At 49.9% G+C, this 13,431-nt stretch overlaps 1 protein-coding gene across 1 annotated transcript in view; it reads left to right on the top strand.

The window, feature by feature from the left end:
• The window catches only part of KNTC1 (kinetochore associated 1), a 792,142-nt gene that overhangs the window by 322,065 nt on the left and 456,646 nt on the right, over positions 1-13,431 (top strand). The window contains exon 22 of the mRNA XM_082256649.1: positions 1,008-1,151. Coding sequence (XP_082112775.1) covers positions 1,008-1,151 — 144 coding nt within the window. The remainder of the gene's footprint in view (positions 1-1,007; positions 1,152-13,431) is intronic.

Here is a 13,431-nt window from a genome sequence, read left to right as displayed (position 1 = left end):
CCCATCTGACATCCAGGTAGTGTGATTCATTGGAGTCAAAGTGAATCAAGATGTCGTCCAAATAGACTACCACACATTGCTGCAACATATCACAAAAGACATCAACTCTTGAAAGATAGCGGGCGCATTGCACCAGGTTGCACCCATTCACCAGAGATTCGTAATGACCGGTTCTGACGCAGTCTTCCACTCGTTGCCCTCCTTGATCCTTATGAGGTTATACGCGGCCCTTAGGTCAAGCTTGGTAAAGACCTTGCTCCCTTGAGGCGGTTGAACAATTCAGTGGTCAACAGAATCTGACATGCATTTTGGACTGTGATGGGATTGAGGCCCCTATAATCAATGCAAGGTCTCACCTCACCCCCCTTTTTCTTTATGAAGAAAAAACCAGCACTAGCTGCAGAAGTAGACCTGTGAATATTCCCCCGGGCAAGGGCATCCACAACATACTCTTCTATGGCCTTAATCCCTGCAACCGAAAGAGGATAAACCCTGCCATGATGGGAAATGGCACCAGGTTGCAAGTCTATGGCACAATCGTAACAGGCGATGAGTAGGAGACACTATGCTCTGTCATTTTGAGGGAGTGTAATCGTGACCACTGAGCCGGTGTTGCATTAAGGTAGAAGAGGCACTTATCATTCTTTAAATAATAAATAAAGATGTATTCTGGGAAGAGGTAAAAGGATAACAGATGGATTGCAATGGGTGGGTCGTATACTCTCTCTAGTACAGGTGTCAAACTGGCGGTCCCCCAGCTGTTGCGAAACTACACGTCCCATGATGCATTGCAAGGCTGACCATTACAAGCACGACTCCCTCAGGCAGAGGCACAATGAGACTTAGAGTTCCGCAATAGCTGGAGAGCCGCCAGCTTGACACCCCTGCGGTACGGTCTAGTTCTACCTTTTTTGGGTTAGCCTGAAGTCCAGTTGCAAGGTAGAAGTTCCTTTGGTCATATGTTGGATAGTATTGTGCTACAATGAACCCTGTTTTTTGCCCCACAGGCGGAATTTGAAAGCAAGTTTGATGAGCAGAATCTTGAAAAGCTCCTTGGCATAATTCCAGCAAATATCCCTTCACAAGAATTGTGCCTCTGGTTTAAAAACATATTGATTCCATTTGTGAGAAGAATTGTGCCAAAAGGACACGTATGTTATTGAGTTTTTCATAGCAATATTTTGTTAATTTGATCAATTTATGTTGCAGAACTGTTGCTTAGAAGTAAACTCCTTTTTGTGTTTAGAAACCCTTCCATACGTTTCAAACATCTAAGCAGACTTTACAGATCTTTATCCATAATTAACTAGCAGAAGTGTTCCCATTTCATAAACAATAATGGTGATGTAACAATTTTAAAAGAAAAGTTGGGGAATAAAAAATAACTATTAATACACTCCTAGGTGGATGCAGCATCTGATCCGCTGGCTCACTGGGCTGTGGCGGTGGTGGGCGGCTGGCTCAGGCCCGCAGCGGCTCTCTGAGAGGCTGAGCCTGCTGCCGGTCCAGGCATCTGGGTGGATCCCGAGCATGTGGTCTGGATCTTTTCAGAGCCTGGATTGGTTCTGTGACCGCAACCAACAGTGAGCTTTAGCCCACTGGAGACTGAAAATGGGTCTCAGGAGTGCAGAACCAACTGCATTCCTGTGATCCATAGAAGAAGTACAGCTAAAGAAAGCTTTGGCTATACTTCTACTTTCAGCTTCGATCCGATCCGCCTGCCAGTTTTTCAGGCGGACCTGATCGGATACTCCATGCATCCCTATGGGCCAGCGGATGTCCGCGGAGACATCTTCGCTGACACCCGCTGCTATCCGATTCCGGACGGATGGAAAGCCTATTTTCCATTTGTCTAGCGGATCGGATGAAAACGGCCAGGCAGTCTGTTCTCATCCGATCTCCCCGTAGAGGAAAGCGGTGATCTGACAGCTCCATTTCCGCACACAAAGGGGAGACGGAGCTGTCATCCGCCTGCTCAGCAGGGATCGGCAGATCAATCCCCTTGCTGAGCAGAACGGACTCTGTTCCGTGTGACAGGACCCTAGTTCCAGACCAGAACTAGGACCAGAGTTTTTTTTATAATTGAGGAGGAATAGTGGTCAAAATCAGCATCTATGAAATGGGCCTGCTAAAATAAAATCTGGTTATTCCAGGACAGTGGTGGTTGTCTAGAAATTTCAGCAGTACTATGGACTGTAAATGGGAGGAATGTGTCACCGGAATCGGGAACAATTGAAATAAAGATGCCTAAATTGAAGCCACTTTTTAGCAGGGACTGTCATGTTGTCTGGGAACTTGGAAATGGGGCAGGGCATATTTGTCAGAGAATGTTTTTAAGGGCTGTGCAGTTGATGTTACTTTCCTGTCGCATCATAAAAGCACACACTGGGTTGTGACTCCGTCCCTCCACAACCTGATAGGACTGGTTAGCTATAAGATCTAAAGAGGGACCCCTCACAGCATTCTCCTTTTTTTCCTCACCGAAGGACTGGACAGTCAAGCTGGACTGCCCTTACCGCCTTCGCTCCAGCCAGGTTGGCCTCTCCTGGGTGGAAGTCCCTACCTGTACAGTCTCTAAAGAGCTTTTATGGAGGGAGCCCCACTCTGATGGTCTCAGGTGCCTATTTTGTACAGTGCCAAGCCTTGAATAGGCTTAAGAACCTTGCAGCGACCTCCACATTTTATTCCTCTTTTCATTTATTTACCTTTTTCCCTTTTTTAAAAAAAAAAAGGCTTGGCTGGGCTCTGTAGTCCTACAACATATGGGCTCCAAGATGGCGGCTGGTCCCGCACTGCACACGCACGACCAGAAGTGACGCAGGCAACATCCCTGTTTCGCCAGTACCCAAGATGGCGCCAAATGCCGCGATTTACTTCTGGGCATGTGTGGAAGTGGCGTCACTTCCGCCGCGACGGCACTAGATTTAAAACCTGAGTTTTTCTCTGAAAGACAACAGGACGCCAGAGCAACCGGCCCCAGCAAAAAAAACGACTGCAAAATTACAAGAATCTGCCTTGCCTGGTAGGCACTTTTTCTTTTTTTATAGTTGCTGTGTACTTCTACTGCATGTTCTATACTGGTCACTATTGTTTAAACTTTCTCTGGTGTTACCCTTATCTCCCTCATGGAGGTCGCTGCCCTAGCAGACCATCCTCAGCCTGAAAGGTAAGGGGCGCTGTTGTGGGGTAAGTAGTGAAGATTAAAAGAGAGCTCTGCCACTAAAATACCGTATTATTTAATGCAGCCCCGTCAGATCTATTAGATCGTCCAAGTCCAGAAGGAGGGAGCGCTTGTCTTCAGGACATAGACACCTCAGGAGAAGTACGTCAAGGCGGGGCCACAGCACTTCGAGACAAATTTGTGTAGCGCACATGCTTTGAAGAAGCAACGAGGAAGAAAGAGGCAAATGCCAGAGAAGTGTCTAATATGATCAAGGGAACTATTAAAGAATCCATTATACAGGTGTCAGCTACGGAGACGGTTAGACAAATTCAGAGAACCTCAGCAACTGTGTCGTTAAACCCTCCAAACTCTAAAGAATCATCTGACGAAGGAGAATTTCAGGCAGCCTCCGGCTTCAATTTCGCCCTGATAGATCCATTTGCAAAATCTGCGAAAGAGGCGATCGGTTGGGAGGAGTCAAAGGAGGCACCCCACAAACTGCGTAAGTACTTTCCAAATTTGAAAAAACAGCCAGAGACCTTCCTGTTCATCAACAAACTCCTGGACTTGATCAAGGATGAGTGTCAAAAAACTGAAAAGAAATCTAGGCTTAACTACAGACTAGCAAAATTATACCCACTAAAAGATCCCAAGGTGAATCCTCTTTTTTCTCTATCGTCCATTGACAGACACAGCTCTTATGCTTCTTCACTATTGGGTTATGCGCCATCTACAGGATAGACTAAGCAGTGAAAAGTTTTAACTCGACACGCCTATAGGGGCTGTCCCTCACGACATAACCCCAGACACACTGTGCTCTCATATCTGTTTCTTGCTGCCCAGTGAAGGAGTAGGACCTAGGTTTCCTGCTGGGACTTCGGTCTTAGTTTTTTTTCTTTTAAAAAATGTTTATTTTCTGCACTCACTATCGCTAGCTAGTGTCAGGGGGATCCTCCTGGTGAACTACAAGCGACAGGTCGTGGCCCGCCTAGGCCTCGCCACGACGGAACCCGGTGGAGGGGGACGAGCCTGCGAGCGGATGCCTCGCTGGGATGCATCGACCTGTAACGAACGCCCTGAGTCGCAGCGTACCATTTTTGGCTGGCAGCACCCCCACTCAGGGTGGGAGGCGAGCTGTTCGGAGCAGAGCCCACACGGTCCCATGTCCCTGGCAGACCTCTGAGGGAGAGATGTGGGCTCACTCCTGGGGATAACAGGGCTGTGTTCTCTCTGAAAGATCCCCCAGGCCTATCAGGACAGGCCCTGCCCTCCCTGCTCCCGCTTGGGGAGCGCTATAGTCGGTGTCTGACGCCTGGGGGGGGGGGGGGGGGTTTGATAATGTTAACTTGTCCTGGGGGATTCCTTTAGGTGGATCCCTGCGGTGGCCTCATGTCTGGGTCCCCTGAGCGCATGGCAGCGTTTTCGACCGCCATTTTAAGTGTGGGCATCGGCTCTCTGTGTGAAGGTACAGCAGCCATTTTTCCTGAGCTTCCTATACTTCACATGGGCACCATTTTTTTTGTAGCCTGAGGCTACCCAGGCAATCTATGGCCTCTTGTGATGGTATGTCACTTCCTGCCAGATGTTTTTCATGCTGGAGATTACACTACAGAGCAGCTACTTCTCAGTTGGTGGTAAAGTAAGGGGTTTTGTTCCTTTGGGCATTCCTCGGGGAAAAAAACTTTGCTCCTGCCAGCCTTTAAGGGGGACTCCGGATGCAGTGCGGTAAAGCGTTGTGGACTGCGATCGTGATTTAAAGGGGTGGTGCACTCTTTTTTCTAAAACTTGCAAAATGGAGTCCCGAGGTGAAAATTCCCCCTCAGACTTTCAGTGCGCATGCCGGACCATCTGGGTCGCAGTCTCTCATGTCTCTTTCTGCAGCTTTGAAAAATCTGGCTTCAAAGGTGGACTTTGTGATGAAACAAGTTGCTACACAGAAACGGCCACTGCCTTCTCAGTCCTCTAATTCAGAGCTTGATATGGTCGCCACGGACAATCCCATCCCTGAGGGATACCTGTCCTCGCAGTCAGATGGTCAGGAGGATATGTCACACTAGGGTGGAAGCACTGATTCATTCAGTGAGGGAAACATTGCAAATGGATGATGAGCCCACACAGTCAGGACAGTGGGTAGTTTTTGGCTCCTGCAAAGCCCAGAAGTCTGAGCCCGAAGATTTTCACGATATTGTGAATGAGCAATGGCGGCGCATTAAGCACGGGCTAGTGGTGACAAAGCGATTTAAACGCCGTTATCCCTTTGCTGACTCAAATAAGGTGGATCACCCTGTTTCCAGAACAAATCTACTGTGGTACCTGTGAAGACTCCCCGGTGTTTATGGACCTCATGGACAGATGGGTGGAATCCCTTTTCCGCCACCTGCATTTGCTGGCGGGCTCGATACTTAAACCTGTATTCGCACCCGTCCTGGTTTCTCAGATGGTTACAGAATTGGTTAAAGTGCTTAGGGGTAACTTGAACACTGATTGAGCTCACAATCCAGATGGCCCACGCCCTGGTGTACCTGTGTGCTGCGGCCCTGGACGCTGCTCCTCTGGTTGCCAGAGTATCAGTGGTGGGGATTGTCTTGCAGTAAGAGGGGACCCTCTTTCACGGCTCACAGGCTTTTGTTCGTGCCTCAAGGGTGCAAGCAAAAGGTAAACCGGTTCAGCGGACAACTCCTCTTCTGCACAAAGGGGCGTCCTCACCCGATTCTGGGGTGGGGGGACGTCTGCGTTATTTTCAGGAACCCTGGACGTCTGATCAGGACAAAAGTGTTCACAAACTATTTCATTCAGGGTACAAGATCAAATTTCGGTCTCGTCCAGCAGGCAGATTGTTTCCATCAAATCTCCGTCTGTCTCCGGATCGATTGAGGGAGTCAGTGCAGGCTCTCCTTGCACAGGGAGTGATTGTGGCTGTTCCTCAGCAGGAAAGGTTTCGAGGTTTTTATTCAAACCTGTTCACAGTGCCCAGAAAGAAGGGCAAGGTGCGTCCAATTCTTGACCTCAAATCACTGCACCGCTTTGTGCGGGTGCAGAAGATTTGGATGGAATCCATTCGGATGCATTGGTAGCATCTTTAAATCAAGGGGACTTTCTATCTTCCATCGATATCAAAGATGCGTACCTGCACATCCCTATATACGAGGGACATCAGAGGTATCTCTGTTTTGCAGTGGCGGTGGAGCACTTTCCTTTTTTTTTTTTATTTAATATCAATATATATTGATTTTCATAGAAAGAATAACAAAAACCAAGCGTTAAAAATTCTAGGAAACAGTTACTGTTAACAGATATACAGCCATATATGAAATACAAAAAAAACTATCAGCGCAAACCCAATATATGTGATAAAATAACTCAACCTCAATTCACTGTGCATAAATCAGGTGTGTGAAAGTATATAAGTGGTATCCGGCAGCATACACCAATCGTGTTTCACAAATCACAATAAACTATAAATCCTACCAAAATGTGATGCGCCAGAAATATAATAAAAAAGTGATGACTTTAAATACAATAAATCATATCCAGTTCATAAGGCACATAGCAATGTGTGTGCTTCCAATAAAGTGATATGAAGAGTGTCCCCGTATCCAATTGAAGAAAATCCAGTGATGAAAACAAGTTGTAAACACCAATTAGTGAATCCCTCCACCAGGTGAATTAGCCTCTCACCTTCCTAAAGGACCCAAACGGGCCAGCAATCACATGTATCATGGATCAGACTTCCAGGAAAGAGCCACACTGTATTGCACCTCGAGGGATCCCGGGACATATAAAAAACAGATGAAGAAATCTAGTGCTCTCTGCTTACTAATAAGGGTGTGCTTTATTAGAGAAAGGCAGATCAACTCACATTTGTTGGGCACTCAGCCGTGCCTGCTCTATAAGCGATGTCAGCGATCTGTTACCAGAGAGGGACTCTGCGTCGGCCACGCACGCTCCGTCCCCCTATACGCGTTACGTCGAGCGTAATGCTCCTTTGACTTCCTCGGTAGGGGTACCCTTCAAGAGTTCGGATGGACCATCAACTTCAAGAAATCTGCGCTGACCCCGTCAATGCGATTGAATTACCTGGGTCTGACTTTAGACTCCTCTCTCTCTGGCGAGGGTCTTTCTTCCCGGGGACAAACTTCAGACGTTGCAGGGAGAGATCAGGTTGCTGATGGAAAACGATCTCTCATCTCTGCAGACTTGCATGAGAGCCTTGGGGCTGATAGTGTCGTCCTTCGAGGTGGTCCCATTTGCTCAGTTTCATTTCAGGCCTCTGCAAAAGGAGATCCTTTTCAAGTGGAACAAGGATCTGCAGTCCTTGGACAGACTGATCTGTTTAAGCCGACTCACGAGGTCAATGCTCTCGTGGTGGTTTCTGTCGCCCGCCCTGAGCCAGGGCAAGTTCTTTCTACCACTGTTGTGGACGGTGGTCACCACGGATGCCAGCCTGTCGGGCTTGGCTGGAGTGCTGGACAATCTCTGTGCCCAGGGAGTCTGGTTGACAAAGGAGTCCTCTTTACTGATGTCTTGGAATTCAGAGCAGTCAAGCTTTTACCTACTCCACTGGAAAAATCGGCTACAAGGTTCCCCCCCGGTTCGGATCCAATTGGACAATGCCACGGCTGTGGCCTACCTACATCAATCACCAGGGGGGCACAAAGAGTGCCCGGCCGGCTCGGGAGGTGGCCGAGATTCTGTCAGAGGACCATGTGACGGCTCTTTCAGCAGTTCGCATTCCAGGATTGGAGAACTGGCAGTCGTCAAGTTCTGGACCAAGGGGAATGGTCCCTGCATCCAGAGATATTTTACCTCCTGTGTGTCCGGTGGGGCACTGGAGGTTGACCTGTTTGTGTCTTGTCTGAACAAGAAGGTACAATGGTTCATGGTCGGGGCTCGAGACCCTCTGGCCGACGCCACAGACGCATTGGTGGCTCCTTGGAGCCAGTATCGGCTGCTTCATGCCTTTCCTCTGATACACCTGTTGTCGAGGTTCTTCAGCAGGTTGGCGGTGGAAAAGTTGCCAGTAATTCTGGTGGCCCCAGACTGGCCTCACCGGTCTTGGTACGCAGACCTGGTAAAGATGGTCGTCGAGCCTCCTTGGCAGCTGCCTCTGAGAGAGGATCTGCTGTCTCAAGGGCTGATCTTCCATCCTGCTTTATGGTCACTGGCTTTAACAGCATTGGTGTTGAAGGCCAGATGTTGAGGGACAGAGGTCTCGCTCATTCTGTAATTTCTACGCTGTTGAGGGCTAGAAAGGCGACTTCCAGGAAGATTTATCATCATACATGGAAGATGTATATTGCCTGGTGTGAATTGCAAAAATTGCATCCTTGCTCGTTTTCGGTGGCGAGGGTCTTGGCTTTCTTGCAGAAAGGAGTTAAGCAACGTTTGCCTTTAGGCATGATTAAAGGACAAGTGTTTGGCCTTAGCCATCGACTTCCAACGTCTGTTCGCGACTACTTCCTTGCTCCGCACCTTTATTTAAGGGGTGCGTCATCTGGCTCCTCCAAGAAGATTCCCTTTGCCTCCGTGGGATCTGAATTTGGTTTTCTGTTCTTCAACAGCCTCCTTTTGAAAATATTAGGGACATATCTCTGCCTTTGTTGTCTCAGAAGGTCGCCTTGCTGGTGGGTATAACTTCTGCCCACAGAGTGTCTGATTTGGTGGCGCTTTCCTGTCTGCCTTATTTGGTGTTTCATAGAGATAAGGTTGTTCTCTGACCTAATCAGTCTTTCCTTCCTAAGGTGGTGTCTGCTTTCCACCTCAATGAAGATATTAGTTTACCTTTGCTCTGTCCTAAGCATCCCAAGGAACTTGCCTTACATTCTCAGGATGTGGTTCGAGCGATCAGGGTTTACTTGTCTGCCACAGAGCGTTTTAGGACATCTGATTCTCTTTTTTTTGTCCTTATTGAGGGATCTCGTAAGGGTTTGGCTGCGTCTGCTGAGTCCATATCTAAATAGATCATGCAGACAGTTGTTCAGGCCTATTCATTGAAGGGTCAGGTTGCTCCTTTCCCTTTGAATGCGCATTCTACTAGAGTGCTTAGTGCCTCTTGGGCTTTTTGCCATCAGGCATCTGTTACTCCCAAGTGTGTAAAGCGGCGACTTGGTCGTCCATACATACTTTTACAAAGTTCTACAAAGTAGATTTATTGGCATCCTCGGATGCCTCCTTTGGTCGCAAGATTTTGCAGGCTGCTGTTTAAAAGAGACTTGGTTTTTTTCTCTCTACGGGATTGGATTTTTGTTTTGGGAGTAAGCTCCTGTTGGTACGGTTTGAGCTTTTTGTTACCCAGTTGGCTAAGTTTTTAGCCTTGGAAATAAGTAATAGTTTTGGTTGCATTCTTCCCACCCCTCATGCCTATAGTGCTTTGGAACATTCCAATAGTGAAGAAGCATAAGAGCTGCGTCTGCCAATGGACGAGAGAGAAAACTGGATTTTTGTAAGAACTTACAGTAAAATTATTTTCTCTTACGTCCTCCGACAGTCGCCGCCCCTTCATATTCGTCACAATAGGGTTATTGACCTTTGCTCCGTAGGAGTGGCTAGACAACAGAATATGTTAATATCAAAGCTTTTAGCATACCCCACCCCCAGGGGGTGGTCCCCTCAGTCAATACCCTCCTGCTTCCTGCATTCCTACCCCAGTTTCATTTGTCTAGCTCAGGAGTAGGTTAGACGTTTCTTGTGCTGGGGCTTTTCAGCCTCAGCTTCTTCTCTCTTTTTGATTTTATTTGGAGTTTTTTTCTCTTTCTTTACTTAGCTGTTTATTTTCAGCTCTAGTCAGATCTTCTGATGAAGATGATCGTGCGGTGCTGGGTCTCGGGCTGGCCTCCCTGGTTATCCGGGCTTCAGGGCCAGTGGCTTCCCAGCCTGCCATCGAGCGTTCAGCTAGGTTTCCCTGGCAAATATGAACGACCCATCCCTGTTCGCTGCAGGGATGCTGCGGTGAGGTGGCTACCTCACTGGACGCCATGCGGTTTCGCACCGCAATTCCACTGCATCCTGGCTGCGACTCTCCCTGTCCTTAGTGCAGCGGTTTGATCGCTTGTGCAGGCTCCCCACGCCATCTGGATGGTAAGTGTATTTCTGTGTGGGGACCTGTCTGTCTTGGGTGTCAGTCTGGGACTGTGGGACTCTGCATGTCTGTGCATAATGCTGAGCTCCCTGTCAGTATAGCTGCTCTCTGTGGGCTGCAGGGGGGGGGGGGGGCTCTCCTGCTCTGCTCTGTGTAACAGGCTGTGTGACATGCTGTGTGCTGTGAAGGACATGATTGTGAGACATGTTGTGGGCATACTGTGCGGCGACCGCTGCTGCGGTCCGCCATTTTTTTGTGACAATTTTGTGGTGACCGATCCTGTGTGGTGAGAGCGCCGTTTTGGCGCCAAACGCCGCCATTTTGGCGGCGATCGCACGGGCCACATGTCAGTGTTTCTGCCTCTATAGCCTCGGCCGGCGGCCATGTCTGTGTAGCCTTACATAGGCTTTATGGGGGCGGTCAGTCTCGCATCATTTCCTTTTGCTCTGAGGACAGCGATCGATGAAGCAGCAGCCTGTGTGACCTCTCCAGGTTTTACCTTCCATTCCTGTATTCCTTGCCTTTGTATTACTAGCCCGGTGGGTCAGTGTGTTTTGTGAGTGCGGTGGGCTACGATCACCGCGGCCTTAAAGGGGCAGTACTTTTTTTTCCTAAAGTTACTGGGGCATGGATTCTCAGGAAAGCATGTTTCCTCCCTCCTTGGTAGGGGGCCAGGGGGCTGCTGCTGCTTCCCCCGAGGGGGCTGATCTGGCTACTATTGTGGCTAACCTTGCTGCTCAGGTGCAGATGCTGGTGGCTGATCGATCCACAAAAAGGCCCAGGGTGTCCATTTCCTCTGATTCAGAGGGCGATGGGGATGCTATGGCTGGTGTGCCCTTCTCAGGGTCTCGTTCTTCTCTAGACCTTGCGGGGTCTGAAGGGGAGGCTGAGGTGGAAGGGGTTGATAATTTTCCCCCTGGCTCATCTGAAGAGCTTGCACTCATGGATGAGTTGGTTGCTTCTATCAAACAAACACTGCATTTGGAGGATGAACCATGTCCTCCTGCTTTGATGTCCTCTTATGGGATGCAGAGAAAACGCAGAACGTCGCAGGTTTTTCCTTGCTCTACGGAATTTCAGCGCGCTGTTGAGGAGCAATGGCGCAACATAAAGAAGCCTTTTGCTGTGCCGAGTAGGTTCAAGCTGCGTTATCCCTTTACACCAGCTACTGATGAGCGTTGGTGTGTGCCGCCTCAGGTGGATCACGCGGTGGCGATTTTGAATAAATCCACTGCGATTCCTGCTGAGGATACCCCGGTGTTCCGGGACCCTACGGACAGGAGATTGGAGTCTCTGGCCCGTCACTCTTATACGGTTGCGGGCTCTATGCTGAAGCCTATTTTTGCTTCCATTATGGCAGCCCAGGCTATTGCCGATTGGACGCAGGTGCTCAGGCGCACTCTGGTGGCTGACTCTGCTTCGCCGTCGACATTGGCTATGGTGGATCAGATTCATCAGGGTGTCATGTATTTGTGTGATGCGGACCTAGATATGGTCCCTTTGGCTGCGCGTCTGCAGAGTGTGGCGGTGTTGAACCGTCGCCTGATCTGGCTGAAATGTTGGTCTGTTGACCAATCTTCTCGCAAGAATTTGGCTAATTTGCCTTACGCGGGTTCTCGCCTTTTTGGCGAATCCTTGGATGCTCTGATCAAGGGTTTTTCTGGGGGGAAGAGTACTCTTTTGCCCCAGACTCACAAGTCTAAGTTTGTTCGCGGTAGGAAGAATGCTTCGTTTAGACCCTCTCAGGGGTCCTCTCGTGCCTTTCGGTCGCACTATAAGGGTAAGCCCTTCAAGGGACATGGCTCCCAGAAAAAGCCGTGGGCAGGTAAGCAGAAGTCCGGCCAGTCTGGGTCCACTCCCCATAACAATGCAGCCTGAAGGGGCGCCCTCACCCAGTTTTGGGGTGGGGGGACGTTTGCTCGGTTTTCTTCAACCCTGGCTGGCCCGCGTTCGGGACAGGTGGGTTCAGGAAATGGTTCGATCTGGATACAAGATCGAGTTTCTCTCTCGGCCGGCGGGCAGATTTTTTCCCTCAAATCTTCAGCTGTCTCCGGAGCGCTTGCGGGATCTGCACCTGGCGGTGCGGGACCTGAAGGCTCAGGGAGTGGTGATTCCGGTGCCTCATCGGGACAGATTTCGGGGATTCTATTCAAATCTGTTCACTGTGCCCAGAAAGGAGGGCAAGGTACGTCCGATTCTGGACTTGAAAGCTCTGAACCGCTTTGTGCGGGTTCGCAAGTTCCGCATGGAATCCCTGCGCTCGGTGGTGGCTGCCCTGATTCCGGGGGAATTCATGGCCTCCATCGACTTGAAGGATGCGTACCTTCACATCCCCATTTTCGAGGGTCACCAGCAGTATCTTCTATTTGCCATTGCGGAGGATCACTACCAATTCGTGGCGTTGCCCTTTGGTCTCGCCTCGGCTCCGTGGGTTTTCACCAAGGTGCTTGCGCCGGTCCTGGCCTTGTTGAGAGCGCAGGACATCTCGATCCTGAGGTATCTGGACGACATTCTGGTTTGGTCTGCGACCTATCAGGGCCTGGTGAACGACCTGTCCGTCACGATGCAGACTGTGCAAGAGTTCGGTTGGACGATCAATTTTCCAAAGTCGACGCTGTGTCCGTCGGTTCGTCTTCCTTACCTGGGAATGATCCTGGACTCTGTTCAGGCGAAGGTCTTCCTGCCGGAAGACAAGCTCCGGAAGCTTCAGGAAGAAGTCGGGTCCCGTTCAGTGCTCGTCCCTCCGGACGTGCATGAGGTGTCTGGGGCTGATGGTCTCGGCTTTCGAGGCGATACCCTTTGCCCAGTTTCACACGCGGGGTCTCCAAAGGGAGATTCTGGCCAGGTGGGACGGACGACCGCAATCTCTGGATCTCCAGATTTCGTTGAGTCATCGCACCAGAAGGGACCTTCTGTGGTGGCTCCGGTCCCCGGCGGTGTCGGAGGGCAAGTCTTTTCGTCCTTGCTCGTGGACGGTGCTCACCACGGATGCCAGCTTGTCGGGCTGGGGTGGTGTTCTGGGCGTTCTGTCTGCCCAGGGAACTTGGTCGGAGGAGGAGTCCTCCCTTCCGATCAACATTCTGGAATTGCGAGCAATGAATCTCTGCCTTCTGCGTTGGTCGGACAGGCTGCAGGGCCGTCCGGTTCGGGTGCAGACGGACAATGCCACAGCGGTGGCCTACATCAACCA

Source organism: Pelophylax lessonae (genome assembly GCF_965119305.1).
Source record: "Pelophylax lessonae genome assembly, chromosome: 1".
In the NCBI taxonomy this organism is placed as follows: Eukaryota; Metazoa; Chordata; class Amphibia; order Anura; family Ranidae; genus Pelophylax; species Pelophylax lessonae.
This window is presented reverse-complemented; position numbering and strand designations above follow the sequence as displayed.